Genomic DNA, 18,365 nt, shown 5'->3' on the forward strand with positions numbered 1-18,365 from the left:
ATTCAATCCACAAAAAAGCAAGCCTTACCTCAGGTCCATCATCTGTCAATGGATATATAGGGGGCAGCCACTTTACTGGTAGTACAAAGGCTCTGGAAAAGCGCCACTGCTCATTCTGCATTCCCAAATGTCTGGTCCAAATCAATAAGTCTTATGAATCACTGGTTTCAGACCCGGGACCAGAGGATCTGTATGCATACACTTGTACAGAGCGAGGCTGTGCCCTCTAGTCGGCCACTTCACTAGAAGCAAAATTGAATATACCCCACATCAAAACCAACTATATCTAGTATTTTGTATGACTTCAGTGATTTTTAAGAGCAACTCAATGTCTTCTAAACATGGAATGAACAAGTTGGCAACATATTGCAACATCTATCTTTTTCGATTCTCTAAGGCAGGTTTCACATTTGCGGATGGCCGAGCTGCGGAGGGCTGCGGACTTACTCCGTGAAGCTCCTCCGTCAAGCTCGGCCTACCGCATACTTCTGCATGCGGCCTGCGTACCCTATTTTTACCTTTGGGTATGCAGGTCATGCGTATGTTTGTGGATGCCTCTGCATGGGTCGTTTTGACATCGCGGCGACCTGCGTCAAGCGCAACTTGTTGGAATTTGATGCCGTCGTTGCATCGTCAAAATGACGCATCCGCACTCATTCAGCCCTACATTAGGACTCTGCCATCACTATATTTCATTGTTGGCATCATGCACCTTTGCACATGACCGTAAGCGCAGAAGATGTAAGATGTATGTGTGAGCTATCTTCTTCACTTCCAGTCTTGCGTTGTGCACCTCTGAAACCGGGAAGTGTACATTCGGCTTCAGATGCGCAATGACGCTGCCGAATAGAGTGCTGGTGATGACGTCTGCTCTTGCAAATCATGTAATAACACCCACAGGGGCGTAATGACATGCAAAAAAGGCTGACTCGTCTGGGGGAAATAAATGCCCCATCCACTAGACAAAGCCCTAATTAGCATAAGAAAAACACACCTTTCATAAATACTTTTTTTAAACATGGATTTAAGCGACGAAGGGTATAAAGGCATGGGTAGGTAGGGAATTTAGTAATGCATATGTGAATGCTGCTAGGTTGGAGGGCATGGGGACCTGACAGGTTCCTTTAACTTCTGTGGTCGGCCTGGGTGTCTCTTTGAGATGGTTACATTTTTGCCTCACTTTTGCTACAGGATTCTGACAGTTTTTTTTTATCTTATAGCATCCACCTTTTTTTTTTTTTTTTTTGTAAAGAAATATTTTTTTTCTCATGTCTTGTGACAGTTCTCGCCCATGTGGTACCATTTCTGACATCATGAAATGGAGATGGGTTTTCTTTGCTAAGTAACACCCTTTAAGGCTGTGTTCACACACAGCGTTTTTTTAGCAGTATTTTTAGCGGTTTTTCCAATAAAACCGCTAAAAATAAGCTTCCCATTCAATTCTATGCATTTTTCACTTTTTGTGCATATTGATGCGTTTTTTACTGCGAAAAAAACGAATAGCGGTAAAAAACGCAGCATGCTCATTAATTTCGTGGATTTTTTCGCGCTTCTGGCTATTTCTATGCGTTTTGAAAATGCGCGGAAAAAACGCATAAAAACCGCGCAGAAAAAAACGTGCGGTTTCTGGGAAGGGAGTCAGGTTTTCCAGCAGAAATTTTCTGCTACGTGTGCACTTGGCCTTATAGTCAGCTGTCTGCTGGACAGGAGTTTAATCAATAATTAGACTTATTGGTGGTTGAATTCTTGTTAGAATTTTGTCGTCTAAACCTTTAGGGTATGTGCACACGCTGCGGATTCTGCTGCGTTTCCGCAGCGTTTTTGGCTCTGCAGAAACGCTGCAGATTCTGCTGCGTTGTACAGTACCTTTATTTCCTATGGAAATAAAAAAAAGCTGTGCACATGCTGCGGATTTTTCTGCGCGGTTTTGCTGCGGTTTACAATCCGCAGCATGTCAATTGTTTGGTGCAGAAACGCTGCGGTTTTACACCTCATCCATTATGAGGTGTAAAACCGCAGGGCAAAACCGCGGAAAAAACGCAGATAATCCGCAGATAAACCGCAGAAAAACCGCAGCACTTTGTCCTGCGGATTTCCTGCGGTTTTCTCTACAAAATCCGCAGAGACTAAAAACTACGTGTGCACATAGCCTTAGCTTTGCTGCTAAACTTGTCCATGGGGTATTCTCAGTTGTGCAACATGGTCTTGAATGAATTTGTTTGGAAAATTAAATTTGTAGGTGTGCAAAATAGCAAATCTTGTTTGGAATCAATGGTTCACATTTGTGGAAGTAATATGTAGCCTATTATCCCATAGAAAAAGTTGATTCTGAAAGTAAACTAGAAGTTTTCTGACAGATCTGTTGGGGTGTACTCATTTATGCTGAGCAATGTATGTTTTACCTTGTATTGTAAAATCTTCTGACATATCCACTTAAAATTCTTTTAGTTGCACGTCGTCCTCTTATTTATTGTGCCCCGTCATATTTAATATTCTGGAGCGCTAATCTCCAGACTGTCATGATGGACTTTTGTTTCCCGTGATTTCGGCTATCCTCTCTGAGGGTGAAGCTATTTTACTGTCTTTGGCAATGTATTAGCGGCTCGTAATAAGAAAATGCGGTTCTGCAAGTGATTGGCCCTATTCATTACATTACAGGTAATCATTGAGGAGCAGAAATTTCTTGTCAGACATTGTTATTGATTCAGCTGATTATTCTCTTCTAGACGTGCGGAGTTTAATCTCTGCAGCGCTACGGAGAGCTCTTCTCACAAGCAATGTAAGGCCGAGACAAATGAATAGCAAAACTGTGCTTGAATTACAGGAGCTGACAAAAGCACTGCGAGAGAAATCTGATGACGCCGAGTACTTCAGCCAAAGAGCTTATGCGCACATTCTCCTTCACAATTACAACGGTAACCACCATTTTTCACCCTTGTGTTTTGTTGCTATATAACGTCAGATACAATGCTTCTGCTTACATTTGTTCATTCTCTGTCAGTGTGGCTAAATTATTGCAAGAGTCCAAAAATTAGAATTAAATGGCCATTTTATATGGGCTGATTTTTTGGAGGATGGACATGTATTCCCGATGATGTAAATGGTCGCTGATGAAATGACCAATAAGCTGATGAATTTTTTATGCAGACATAAAAGGGATTGTCCAGTCTTTCAATAAAAGACTGCATTTAATCCATTTGCCTACAGGCATCTGAGTCCTGACACAGTGCGCATTGCACATTTTCAGGATTCCCTGGTATTGCTGGTGAGAGCGGGCAGTCGCATAACTGCACGTATACAATGTCACATGCTCAGCCTCGCTTGATATAAGTGAATTGTGTTGTATCGGATTGTGCCTGGAAGTATGCAAATTGTATACTTGCGGTCACGTGAATGACTGCTTTCGATCATAAAAGATATCGGTCATCACATTTGACCTATTTAAACTATTAGGCTGTGTGCACACGTTGCGTTTTTTTTTTTTAGCATTTGCGCGGCGTTTTTCCACTGCAGAAACGCTGCGAAAAGGCTATTAAAGCGCATCCTATGCAATCCTATGGGATTCCGCATTGCTGTGCTAATGTGGATTTTACCGCTGTGGAATCGCATAGTGGTAAAATCTGCAGCATGTTCATTCTTTGTGTGGCATTGTGGTGATTCCGCCGCCATAGGATTGCATTGAAACGCTCACTTTACGCATGTGGCTATGCCCACCATGCATAAAGTGAGCGCTTCTTGTGCGGATGGTACCCAGGGTCTGTAGGAGAGGAGACTCTCCTCCAGGCCCTGGGTACCATATACCTGTAAAAAATAGAATTAAAATAAAAAATAGTAATCTACTCGCCCTCTGATGGCCCCCGGAGCTATTCCCGCCTCTCACCACGCTGCCAGCATCTTCCGGTCCCAGTGATGCTTTGCACGAATGGCCTGAGATGACATCGTGCTCTCGCGAGTGTGACGTCTGAAAGGTCCTTCGCGCAAAGCATCACTGGGACTGGAAGATGCTGGGAGCGCCGCTGAGATCGGGGGCCGTCGGAAGGTTAGAATAAACATTTTTTAAAAAATTTTTTTTCATTATTTTTAATATCCTATCTTTTACTATTGATGCTGCATAGGCAGCATCAATAGTAAAAACTTGGTCACACTAGTCAAGCACTATGCTTGACGAGTGTGACCAACCTGTCAATCACCTTTCCAAGTGATGCTTGAAATCACTTGGAAAGCACAAGAATTACAAAACGCTTGTGTTTAGCAGGAAAACGCATGCGAATTCTGCATGTGTTTTGGACGCAGCAAAAATACGCTGCTATTTCCTAATCGTTGGCACATAGCCTTACTATGGGCATACAGGCTATAGAATACTGAAAAGTCTGACCTGTAAGTCTCATGATGTTGCTGAGAAATCATCTCTTATCACTTTATATGACCTATTCCGGGCTCTGGGTCGGATGGTGTATGGAAGATAAATCTGCCTCCAGAGTTTATTTTATATGAAGGGGAGTTACCAGTGTGATGGTTACCAGTATGATATGTAATGGCCGCTCTCTTGATCTCACTGCAGAGCTGTGTGTGATTATACCGGACACATCTGCAGGTTCCTCTCAGCTTTCATCTCACAGGCAGGGTTACAATATTGTTGCAATACAGCAGAGCTGAGAGAAGCAAAAAATGTTTTTGCAAGAAGACACATTTCATTTGTCTCTCTGTGTTAGTTACTTGTCTCACACTGGTAAGGGTATGTGCAGACGATCAGGAATTGGCAGCGCATTGGACGCAGTCCATGTCCATGCTGCAATCTGGAGAGATGTACCACATTTTTGTCGCCGCGGGTGTCTCCGGACACATAGTGGACATGGAATTTCTCAAACCCATCCACTATGCTGTAACATCTGGCCGCTGCAGGTTGTATGCTGCAAACAATAGTACTCCGCGACCAACCTGCAGTGTTTACCGGTTTTGTGCACATACCCTTCATGTAAATAAAGCTCTGGAGGCAGAGTTATCTCCAGGCACCATCCGCCCAAGAGCCTTGAAGAGGTAATTTTGTATGAAGTGATAAAAGATGATTTGTCAGCAACAAGGCATCTGATATGAGGCACACAAGGATCACTCTCCTCAGCAGTCTGTATGCCTATATTAATAGTCTAGATAGGTCAAATGTGGTGGCAGATTCCCTTTAATACCTGAGAATCCTGACAGCGTGTGGTGCATATGCTGTAAGGGTACATACCCACGATCCGACATGAGCAGCGGTTCGGATGCAGTGTATTTTTTATGCGAAAAAACCTTGCCTTCTATTGAGTGCAGGATCTACAATATTCTTTTGAAACTGACATGCTGCGGTCCTGAAAGATGCGCTGCATGTCATTTTCTGCAGGTGATCCACAGGTGCACATAGTCGCATAGTGAACATGGATTTTCAAGAAATACCATCCTCCATGGTGTAACATCTGGCCACTGTGGTTTTGACACTGCCTAAATATGGTGCATCAAAACCGCAGCATTTCCTGAACGTAGGAATGTACCCTCAAGAATCAGAAGTCTGCTGTCATGTAGCATGACTGCAGACAATCATCAGAAAGCCAGACATCCCTTTTAAAGTCAAGGTGAAACTATGCAAACAAGCTATTGCTCTAACTGCAATCGATCTGTATAATTTGGCGAGTATTGCAACTCAATGCTCGGATTGGCCTTTGACTTTCCTGACCCAAGCAGATATTTCTATACAGCTGCTGCACTCCTATCGGAGAGACAATGGCCAGTCCAAGTATGGCTTTACAATCTTCGTCAGTTATACGGCCATCTGACTGTTTCCTAAGTGAAACTAAATGAGTGTCATCAACTTTCTATATGGTCAGTTGGTGCAAATTTCGGGCAGAGAATCTAATTGTGTAAAATGATGCTAAATCTACTGAAAAGCACCCCAAAAATCCTAAGAATGAAGCGGCTGCAGTGCTGCTGTATTCTTGGATCCCTTTTACTGGCTACTTACATTTTCATGTATGATATTTATAAATATAGTAGAATGTAGGTACGTGCCCACGATCAGGAAGTGCAGCGTTTTGGACGCAGCTCACCGGCGTCCAAAACTCCCATGCCCACTGTGCTTCTACTTAACCCCTTAACGACAAGGGGTATTTTTGGTTTTGCATTTTCATTTTTTGCTCCCCTTCTTCCCAGAGCCATAACTTTTTTATTTTTTGGTCAAAATGGCCATGTGATGGCTTGTTTATAATAAGTTATAATTTTGAACCACACCATTGGTTTCACCATGTTGTGTACTAGAGAACAGGAAAAAAATTCCAAGTGCTGTGAAATTGCAAAAAAAAGTGCAATCCCACACTTGTTTTTTGTTTGGCTTTTTTGCTAGGTTCACTAAATGATAAAACTGACCTGCCATTATGATTCTCCAGGTCATTACAAGTTCATAGACACCAAACATGTCTAGGTTCTTTTTAATCTACGTGGTGAAAAAAAAATTCCAAACTTTGCTAAAAAAAAAAAAAAAAAAAAAATTGCACCATTTTCCGAGACTTGTAGTGTTTCGCTTTTTCAGGATCTGGGGCCGGATGAGGGCTTATTTTTTATGTACTGATCTGACGTTTTTATTGATACCATTTTAGTGCAGATACGATCTTTTGATCGCCCCTTATTGCATTTTATTGCAGTTTTGCAGCAACCATAAAACGTAATTCTGGCGTTTCAATTTTATTTCTCTCTACGCCGTTTTCCGATTTCATTTAATTCTTTTTTTTATATTAATCGGGCGATTTTGAACTCGGCGATACCAAATATGTGTATATTTGATTTTTTTTTTTTTTTTTAAATTGTTTTATTTTGAATGGGGCTAAAGGAAGGTGATTTGAACTTCTATATTTTTTTTTATTTTTTTTTTAAATATTTTTAAAAACATTTTTTATTACTTTTTGCATGCTTCAATAGTCTCCGTGGGAGACTAGAAGCTGCACTTGTCCGATCGCCTGTGCTACATAGAGCAGGACTGCAGTCTTGCTCTGTGTAGCAGATATGTTCACTTGCTATGAGTGACGACCACTAGGCGGCACTCATAGCAATCCAGCAATGACAACCACAGGGGTCTTCTCCTGACCCAGGGTTGTCATGCCACCCCATCGGTGACCCGCGGTCATATGACACGGGTGCCGATGGGAGGAGGGAATGACGCGCTTCCTGCTGTCAGAGTTTGACAGCGGCATTTAACATGTTAACAGCCACGGGTGAATTGAAATTTCACCTGCGGCTGTTCCGGGCACATGTCAGCTGATCAGATCAGCTGTCATGTCCCGGAAAAGGTCCGGGCTCGTTGGCAAAGCCCGCTACAAACAGGGAAAGGCGTCCAATGACGGACTATGTCCGTCATTGGACATTAAGGGGTTAATGCGTAAACTCACCCACATTTTGGGTTTACGAGCTGCAGCATGTCATTTATCTTCAGCAGAGACGCTAGTAGTGTCACCCATAGCCATTGATTAGATGCAATAAATCTGCATGATTTTACACATGCGGATTTACCTGCGTGATTAGAACGTCGCATTTTGGACGCAGCTATTTCCTGATAGGGGGCACATAGCCTTAAAAGTGAGTGGATGATGTTGCGCATTCTTGGCCACCTCTCTATTCATGGCAGCGCTTGCCTGGATAAATAAAGCCAAACGCACTGTATCAATACATTCCATTTTAAATTGTCATTGTTAAATTTAATTTAAATCGGTTTTTAAACAGATCGGAATAAAACCTGTAAAAACAAAAACTTGTTAGTATACTTAGCTTTCCAGTTCTGCTCAATCACTTTTCAGCCTCCTTTTTTTAAAATCCTGTGTTATATTATGTTATATTACTTGCCTTTCACAGTTCTGTCATCATGCACATTTGTCATATTCAGTGAATTCTTATGTACAGTCCATTGTAAATCTGCCCTAATGTGTATACAGAAATGTTGGTGTGGATCCCAGGATGCTCTTCTATGTGGATGAACACCGTTGTCTTATATGTACTCAATCATAATAATGCTGGAGATAATAACCTACAAAAAAAATGTCCTAAGCCGCACAGCTTCATGTGACAAGCTATGTACTGTGAACATGGTCACCGAAAACTGAGTATATAAACTTATGAAAAGGACGACCAAAAACAAAATGTAATACAAACAATCTTTACTGTAGTATTACTTACATGATTAAAACCAATAAAAAGGCAGAGAATCGTCGTGTTAGGCTGGATTCCCACTAGCGTATGGCATCCGATGTGAGAGCATGGGATGTGAAATGCTAATGACACTCAGCTCCTGCTCTGCTGTGAGTGTGAGCTGCGTGTCAGTGCTCTGTGCTCATTTCCTCCTTTGCCGGCATTCACGGGAATCGCACTGCACTTGGGTGATAACCGAGTGCAGTGTTTTTCACACACCCATAGACTTACATGGGTAAGTGCGATCCGATTCTCGGGTGCATTTGCAGCATACTGTCATTGTTTTCGCATGGCGAATCTGCATGAGAAAATAATCGCAGATGTGAGCTGCCCCATAGAGTAACATTGGGCGAGTGCAATCTGATTTTTTTTCCAGATTGTGCTCGTCCGATTGCATCGCTAGTGGGAATGAGCCCTTATAAGGAATCAAAGGGGGAGCATACATCATAATTGGTCTTACATGGTAATAAAGGGCCTATCAGGGGCTCCATGTTGGTATAGTTAAGAGCTTCCTCAGTGGTACATACCGTAAGTTATTTAAATAAAATATAGATGCAAACCATTGAAAATGGTAAAATAGTATAATCTATGAGGAAACATACATGTGTTATTTGAGCCCCATACAAAAGATGCCAGTAGTACAAGGATATATGAGCCAGAATGATAGCCTGGTAATAAATTACTACATAGGGATCATTTTTTTTTTTTTACATGAAAAGCCAGTGCACAAAAGACTCACAAGCAAGGTATATAGAGTACATAGTAATTACCGGAATCATTTACCCTTTGATGGAAGCGACAGCAAAATGCATGTGAGGCATGTGCATGTGGGAGTGTGATCCATAAATAGGGATTTATTATTAAGCTATCGTTGTGGCCAATATATCCTTGTGCTTTTTGCATTGTTTGTATGGATCTCGATAAATGCCAGCACTTATCTCCTATACTGTGTATCCCCGAAAATAAGACAGTCTGATAATATTTTTTTGCTCCGATAGATGGGCTAGGGCATATTTTCAGGAGATGGCTTATTTTTTTCATTGAACAATAGTTCACATGTAAAAAAAATAAAAAAAATCTACATTTATTCAAATATATTCATGTATACGCACACAAACGCTCATACACGCTCATACACACACAGGTATGCACACACACGCATGTCACACACCCACTCCCATGTATTGTAGGGATTCACTCTCTTTGGTAGGCATTAGGTCTTAAGTATTGTCCACACAGGCAATGCAGTTTTGGTCTAAACACAAGCAGCTTTTATTGCTTTCCACAGTTTGCACAGCACCACAACAAACTCATAAACATAAATCCCTAGCCTTGGCCAGGGGTTAACTAAACAGAACAGGCTACTCCTACTAAGCTAGCCTCAGCTCGATCAAACAAAACAGCTATTTTCAGATAAAATGAGTGGACCCTGGGTACTCCTACACCGCTGGGCTAGTGAGGAACGACAACAGATCATTATGCATGCCACCTTGCGGAAACAGATTATCGGCTCCCAACTCCTGGGGGACCCAATTTACATTTTCCAGAGTACCTTTTACTGTTAAGTCTCTGAGCTGGCCAGTCCCAAACTTGTCCTAGTACTCCTCCTGGTCAGGGATCTTGGTCTCACGGGATGCTTCCTCATCATCCTTTCTAGTCAGTACAGTGAACAGAAATTCACAGAATGTGACATTGATACCATAGCCCACTCCTACTGGCATACTGGACTATTGGGTGCTACATATTTAGCCCATAAGTACCAGAATAAATTAAAATCTTTGCTGATAAAAATAACATGCAACAAGTCCTTAACCACTCCCACTCAGTGTAACATGGAACCACAGTCTGTGCGTATCTCGATCTGGGCCATGGGGATAGTTCGTGGTGTCTCCATAGATACACCTTACCTTCACCCCTGGAAGTGTGGCCCCTGCCAGGGTCACCAAATTCGCTGAGTCCAGAAGTCCTGTCACTTTGACACCGTTCAGTCACCTGTCATTCCTGAGGCCCCTTGCTAGGATAAGCGAAGTAGGAGTTGCTCCTGTCTGTGCCAAAGTCCATTGGCTCCGAGGTTAAGGGACAAATGACTGATGTATATCCCAGGACTCGACACCTCCTACAGATAATGGTACAAGATGTAACCTTTGAATTTTGCTATGACCCCCTCCTAGGTCTTTGTGCGCCCTTCTGACATGGCCTTGGGCCCCTTCTTTTGGGTCTTCCAGAAATGTAACCTTAAATTCCCTTGACTCCCTTGATTGCTCAGGGAGTTCTCCATGGCCAAGTATCTTTCCACAAGTCTCACATGGTCATCTGCATTCTAAGGATGTCCTTGGGCAGCGCACCAGATGTAACAGATTGAACATCTGGGAACGGGGAAGTTTGTCCCTTTGGTAGTGCCAGACGTGCACCCGTTGTGCCTGGACTGGCAGGGAGAAGCCCAATCGTGCCTTTAACTTCCTCCTTCAGCTTGTCGTGCTTTTTGGTATCCTGCAGGGCAAGTTCGTAGTAAGCTTTTCCCAATTTCCTCGTAAAGTATGGAGCTAGGATCTTTTCCACCATTGCTCTGGGGGCAATTTCTCTCTGTCTGACACCCGATCAAACGCAGACATCATCCTACAGAGTCCTCTTTTGTAAGGCCTCACATACTGTTCGCCTCACCTGGATACCGTCACTTTTGCTGGCCGGTGATACCATCTCTGTTGCCTGGATGGCTTCTACCAGGAGAGCCATCTGTAGCTTCTGTTGTGACCTGCTGTAACTGCTGATTCTGCTGCTGTTGAAACTGCTGTTGCTGCTACAGAAGCTGCTGCTTTAACTCCTGCTGTTGTCGATACCACTGGATCAGGAGTTTGTTGGTTTCCTGTTGGGTCTGCTGCTGCACATGGACTAATAGCTTTCAAGCTGTGTTCACAATGCTGTAGCTGCCTTTACCCAGAATATTCAATATTTTCACTGAAATCGCCTGTGCTCTATGGGACTTCACACCCAATTACATCCACCAGTTGTGTTACACATTAAGCCTTGGGTAGCGTTCACACAGACAATGCAGTTTTGGTCCAAATATGTGCAGTTTGTATTACTTTTCACAGTTTGAACAGCACCAAAACCAGCTCATAAACATAAATCCCTAGCCTTGTCCAGGTGTTAACTAAACAGAACAGGCTACTCATACACGGCTGAGCTAGCCCCAGCTTGGTCAAACGAAACAGCTATTGTCCATAGCAGCCACTGAAACTTGTGGTTTTCTGTACAGACTCTTCTCAGAGGGATTCTGGCTTGTCTTTCTCAAGTGGGACTTATGGGTCTGGCTGTAGTGTTATTTAGTTTGATCCGGCAAGGATTCAAAACAGATATGGGCCAGGTATAGTGCTGAAGTTTCTGCTTTGATTAGTCTGGACCACAGGTCCCTTCCTCGAGCACACTATAATTAAAAGGACAGTGCTGCTTACTTTTGGACTAGGGATTATATTTCAAGCATACTCAAAAAATCCTGTAAAATCATGCTGGGGCTTGTTTTTGGGTAAACATGATAGTTCTCTGTATGATATTTTTAATATCTTTCATCTTTTCATTTACACTTAATTTAAAGAAAATATGTACCATTAAGGAAGCTCTTAAAGGGAATCTGTCACCCCTTTTTTGAGATATCCTATAATGATATCATTCAATTGTGTGTCACATAAGGATTCTCTTAGTACTTTTGCTTCCCCCTGACACCCCGCACCTTTCATGTATAAATACCTTTTTTATATCGGTTCAGATGTATGCAAACTGCCGCTGTCCGGTCCGCTGGGCGGGGCTTATTCACCTGCTCCCCCCTCCCTGTCTTGCTCTACGCATTTCTTCTAGTGTAGAGCAAGACAGGGAGGGGGGGAGTAGGTAAATAAGCCCCGCCCATTGGACCGGACCTGACCGTTTACATACATCTGAACAGATATAAAAAAGGTATTTATGCATGAAAGGTGCGTGGTCAGGGGGAAGCAAAAGTACTAAGAAAATCCTTATGTGACACACAATTGAATGATATCATTATATGATATCTCAAAAAAGGGTGACAGATTCCCTTTAACTATATTTATAGCCACATATATTTATCACCAATGGAGCTCATGATATATCCGCTTTATTATCATCATGTATGAACAGTTATGTATTACTCCCCTTTTGATTTCTGGTAGTGTGACGATTCGCCATATTTTTAATTGGTTATGTAGAAATGTTTGCAAAATTATTAAAAAAAGAAAAACTGAAATATCACATAGCCATAAGCATTCAGACCCTTTGCTCAGTATTGAGTAGAAGCACCCTTTTGAGCTAGTACAGCCATGAGTCTTGGGAATGATGCAACAAGTTTTTCACACCTGGATTTGGGGATCTTCTGCCAATCTTCCTTGCAGATCCTCTCCAGTTCCGTCAGGTTGGGTGGTGAACGTTGGTGGACAGCCATTTTCAGGTGCCAAAGAGATGCTCAATTGAGTTTAGGTCAGGGCTCTGGCTGTGCCAGTTAAGAATGGTCACAGAGTTGTTCTGAAGCCACTCCTTTGTTATTTTAGCTGTGTGCTTAGGGTCATTGTATTGAAAGGTGAACCTTCGGCCAAGTCTGAGGTCCAAAGCACTCTGGAAGAGGTTTTCTTCCTGGATATCTCTGTATTTGGCTGCATTCATGTTTCCTTCAATTGCAACCAGTCGTTCTGTCCCTGCAGCTGAAAAACACCCCCATAGCATGATGCTGCCACCACCATGTTTCACTGTTGGGATTGTATTGGGCAGGTAATGAGCAGTGCCTGGTTTTCTCCACACATACCGCTTAGCATTATCACCAAAAAGTTATCTTATTTCTCATAGTCTGGGAGTCCATCATGTGTTTTTTTTTTTTTAGCAAACTCTATACGGGCTTTCATCTGTCTTGCACTGAGGAGAAGCCACTTTGCCATAAAGACTCGACTGGTGGAGGGCTGCAGTGATAGTTGACTTTCTCCCATATCCCTATAGCATCTGTGGAGCTCAGCCACAGTCATCTTGGGGTTGTTCTTTACCTCTCTCACCAAGGCTCTTCTCCCTTGATTGCTCAGTTTGGCTGGACAGCCAGGTCTAGGAAGACTTATGGTGGTCCCAAACTTATTCTATTTAAGGATTATGGAGGCCACTGTGCACTTAGGAACCTTGAGTACTGCAGAAATTCTTTAGTAACCTCGGCCAGACCGTGCCTTGCCACAATTCTGTCTCTGAGCTCCTTGGCCAGTTTCTTTGACCTCATGATTCTCATTTGGTCTGACATGCACTGTGAGCTGTGAGGTGTTATATGGACAGGTGTGTGCCTTTCCAAATCAAGTCCTATCAGTTTAATTAAACACAGCTGGACTCCAATGAAGGAGTAGAACCATCTCAAGGAGGATCACAAGGAAGTGGACAGTATGTGACTTAAATATGAATGTCTGAGCAAAGGGTCTGAATACTTATGGTATGTGATATTTCAGTGTTTCTTCTTTAATAAATTTGCAAAAATTTCTACATTTCTGTTTATTTTCAGTCAAGATGGGGTGCAGTGTACATTAATGAGAAAAAATGAACTTTTTTTTTTTTGAATTTACCAAATAGCTGTAATGAAACAAAGAGTGAAAAATTTTAAGGGGTCTGAATACTTTCCGTACCCACTATAGGTTTATACATATATGTTTTTTTCCCAGCTCTGAAGTTGATGGCATTCTCAGGATATGCCATAAATGTCTCATAGATGCAGATCACACACCTCACAGGTTTTCGGCTTGCATAGCCATGAAGAGTGGTGGCCGTGCATTCACCGCTCTTGCTATTCATTTCTATGTAAGATGGTGGCAACTAGAGTGTGAGCCGTTATAGTAGTGAATACCAGAACAGTTGATGTAAAAATAGGGTAAGAGAAAAGTTGTTTTTGCCTCCCTCGATCTTTCTATACTGAATTTAGTGAAGGTCACCACTACTCTATTGGTACTAGCGATGGTGTTATATCCAAATGACTGGTCACATGACCATGCGGCTGGACATTACTAAATCCAGAGCAACCTTGGCAGTGACTGTTGTCACTTGTCAGGTCTGTTTTACCCTGTAAGTGTGTATGCTGTGGTATACGAACAATAATAATATAAAAATATTCCCTGAAATTCTTTATTAGCCTTTTGTGGGACACCTCATTTAAAGCACCATGCCAGTGTTTTTTTTTAAAATTTTTTTCCGGTGCTGGAGTGGTGCTACTTATTGGTTACCTGACCCTAGTATTATATTTGCCAACTGCTGCCTTCAGCGCTTCCCAGTGTCACTTCAGTTCTATGCCGTCACCTTGTGACCACAACTTCTGACTGACCGTAATTCAGAGGTAACGGTCACAAGATCTCCATGGAAGTCTATGAGAACCCCATTCTGGCCTAGTTCTGCCTTTCATAGACTTATATTGAGTTGTGATCTCTGGCTCGCCCTGCAAACACTGGAGTGATCCGGCAGGTCACAAACTGCTGTATTCCGACTGGAGCGGTGCTGGGAACAGCTGACTACGGCGGCTGGTAAGTATGAGACTAGGTGCAGGGAACTGAGATTAGTGGCACCACTCCAGCCCTGCAATAATAATAACAACAACAAAACTGGAGTGATACTTTAAAAATAAAGCAAAAAAAATAATCAGAATAAAAAATAGATGGAGACATAAAGTGGCATGTCATATCAAAAGAGCCCTCTCACTATAGTGTGAAAAATAATTTAGGAATTTTATTTTGATTCATTAAATAAAATGTATTTCAGTGAGAAAATAAACAGATTTTTATTTCTACGCAATAAAAGGGACAATATTACAAAGACAGTACCTGCTATATGGTAAAATATTAATGACTCTTTTTGCAATGGTCTCTCTAATAATATGATAAATGTACGGTAAATTATACAACATTTGACCAGTACATGCCAAAAATTAGAAAAATTGCCCTAATCATTAAGGCCCAGAATGCTACAAGGGCGAAGGGTGGAATATCATTGCATGCGTTTATCTTCCCTCTGCAGCTATGACTATGGACTTTCAATTCACTAAATGCTGCTATTCTGCGCTTCTTTTCCCATCATGTGCGAGTCGTGTTATCATACTGTGCTCACTGAGGTAGCTGATGCTTTAGGGAATTGTAATCTGTGCGGGTGTTTCCGGGGCGTTTACGCTGTGTGTATGGCTGGTTACTCTACGGGTTTAGTAGGGGTTAAGTGGTGTTCCACCTGCCGAGCTCCTGCGTGTGTTCACGTACCATTGCAGATGTAGTTTGCGGTGAGCGAGGCTTCCCAGTGTAATTCAGGAATGTGTATGAATTCTCAATGCTTTGGTTTAATGCAGATGCTGTTTTGGATGCGAAGAGGTCCCTCGAGCTCCAGCCTAACAATGCGAGCGCTTTCCTCAGGAAGGGGTACGTGTCAGGACTAGTTTCCAATTACATTTATTACCGTCTGCAAACCTCTGGCCATGCAGCGTTAAATTGGATATTCATCAGTGCTGCTCTAATATAGATGAAGTTGTCCTATGGAAAGAGCAGGAATACCAATGAGCTAATGAGAAATGTTGACCACCGATCATTCAGAGCTTCGCTGGTACACAAAACCCACAACTTTCAGCCTGCAGTAAACCGTTCTCATGCGCTGTATGAACGCCGGGCTTGTTTTACTGTAACCCTGATGGCTGTCATGTAAAACTAAGTGAATTACTATTTCCCCTTTTCCATCAGTCCTGAGCGGCATTATTGCCAGTAGTCACAGTCCTTTGGAAATGGATGTTCTGATTATGTTCTTTGCTACAGGCACGAGGAAATGTGCGGATCAGAAAAGCGCTGATATATTTAATGAGTGCATTTGATGTGAAGCCCCCCACTTTCCTTAAATCAGAGACATTTTTAAATTCCGCCTCACTCTTCTGCCGGATTACTTTGTTACCACGGCAACTGCAGTTTGAAAGTTGTTTCCCCTCTTAGAGGTTTTCCGATTTGCATGATGTCATTGTATTAGCAGAGCATGTAATCTTCTTCAAAGTGCCCTTTCTGTGCCCCGCGTGTTTTTGTAGCAATCTACATAGGGCTTTGGATGTCCTGCTTTATGATAATCTTGTCAGACAACTGGGCCCGGGTGTTTGCAACAAGAAAGCAAAATCTGACAAGTATATTTTATGTAACAATCTACCGAAAAAGAGGATAAAAAAAGAAGCGAAAAGCATGCTTGTATTGATCCCTAATCTACTACATAGAAATTACACTTTTTTTTATTGCCATGTATATAACCCCTATATTTATCATCACAGCATTTTGATATAAGAAAGTGCGTAGTAACCAGATAATGACAACGCTGCATAAATATACAGCACATGAGCCTGGCCTTTAACCCCGTGCAATCAAAAATTTTACAGTGCAAGTGTTAAAACAATGGCCTTTTCTGTTTCTAGCTATCTGACACAGCTGGGGACTTAGAGGGGAAGACAGAAGCGGTTTATCATTGCTTCTGTCTTCTCCTCTACTGGCTGTTACACAGCACTCAGCGAGTGCCATTAAGAATAGAAGCATTGGCATTGCATCACATGATTGCTGGGTCTCTGTTGGCATAGCAGAGCTGTAGCGTGGGGAAAAAAAATGTTCCTCAGAGATCTTTAATATCTTGGGGGACATATTTTGCAGTAAATATAAATACGGTACATATAAAACATCTATAAAAAAAAAAAGTAATGGAAAAAATATATATAATTTTAACAAATACATTTTATTACATGCATATAACAATTCAATCTACAGTTATCCAAATGACCTAGAGAATTCATACAACAGGTTATTTGATGTAAAATGTGAACAGCAGAAAATTTAAAAAGAAATTAAACCAAAAATTGCTTTGTTCTCTGCTTTTCTGTACTATGCAGTTTTCTGTAAAATTGCATAGTAATTTGTGTACCTCGAAACCGCATTGAAAAATTTGATTTTTGTCCTGCATAAACAAACCCTCATACAGTTACATGAATGAAAAAATATTACAACTGCAAAAAGAGGCAAAAATGAAAAAAAAAAAAAAAAAAAGCCCTTTCATTAATGTCTGTTAATTTCTGATCACTAAGGAGTTAAACGCTGCAATATCGCACTATAATGCACAAATGTGGAAGAGGGCTCCAGGTACCAACTTGAAAGATTTATATGTATGAGGCTGTTAAGGTCGGGGCCCAGAGACCTGACACCAGTCCGTGCAATCAGCGCAGGAAAAGCTCCATTTAAATGTAGTTGTTTTAAGAATATGTTGGCGATTGATCTATTTATCACAGAACTCACAGGTTACTTTTTAAGAACGCTATCCTGTATGACGTGGGGGTATGGCTAAACCCCTTTAGAAAGGAACACTAGTTTGTTGGCTCTTTATTTATATCAGATAATTTTTTTTTAATTAAACATCCTTCAAAAATACAATACAATAAAACCCCAATGTCCGTGTGCTGCTGCTGATAGAAGAATACTAAGATAAACAATATGCTATCATAACAGGAAAGGTGCTTATGATAACACTAGATGGTGGCCCGATTCTAACGCAATGGGTATTCTAGAATATATATGCAGTTTATTTTTGAAGATTTAATAATAATGCAATAATGCACCCCCCCAATCCTGATATGCATGCTACCCCTCAACCCCCTATCCTGGTATGCATGGTCCCCTCACCCCCCAATCCTGAGATGCATGCTACCCCTCAACCCCCTATCCTGGTATGCATGGTCCCCTCACCCCCCAATCCTGAGATGCATGCTACCCCTCAACCCCCTATCCTGGTATGCATGGTCCTCTCACCCCTCCCAATCCTGGTATGCATGGTCCTCTCACCCCTCCCAATCCTGGTATGCATGGTCCTCTCACCTCTCTTTCCTGGTATGCATGGTCCTCTCACCCCTCCCAATCCTGGTATGCATGGTCCTCTCACCTCTCTTTCCTGGTATGCATGGTCTTCTTACTCCCCTTTCGGGATATGCATGGTCCCCTCACCCCCCAATCCTGGTATGCATGGTCCCCTCACCCCCCAATCCTGGTATGTATAGTTGAGCGACTTTGGTCGGATCGGGTTTCGTGAAACCCGACTGAAACAAAATTTGAGTCAGATGAAACTGGTCCGACTAGGGCAAAAAAAGTCGGAGTTTCGTC

General features: G+C 42.1%; 1 protein-coding gene across 6 annotated transcripts in view; it reads left to right on the plus strand.

Moving 5' to 3' along the window:
* SUGT1 (SGT1 homolog, MIS12 kinetochore complex assembly cochaperone) overlaps positions 1-18,365 on the plus strand; it is a 188,808-nt gene that overhangs the window by 29,186 nt on the left and 141,257 nt on the right. For 4 of the 6 annotated variants that reach the window (XM_073580339.1, XM_073580341.1, XM_073580338.1 and 1 more), the window contains 2 exons: positions 2,825-2,915; positions 15,551-15,620. In XM_073580339.1, coding sequence (XP_073436440.1) covers positions 2,825-2,915; positions 15,551-15,620 — 161 coding nt within the window. Of the gene's footprint in view, positions 1-2,726; positions 2,916-15,550; positions 15,621-18,365 lie in introns of all 6 variants that reach the window. The other 2 variants (XM_073580342.1, XM_073580343.1) reach the window with 2 other exon arrangements.

This window comes from Dendrobates tinctorius, unplaced genomic scaffold, assembly GCF_039654945.1.
Source record: "Dendrobates tinctorius isolate UK_male_01 unplaced genomic scaffold, ASM3965494v1 ptg000064l, whole genome shotgun sequence".
Lineage (NCBI taxonomy): Eukaryota > Metazoa > Chordata > Amphibia > Anura > Dendrobatidae > Dendrobates > Dendrobates tinctorius.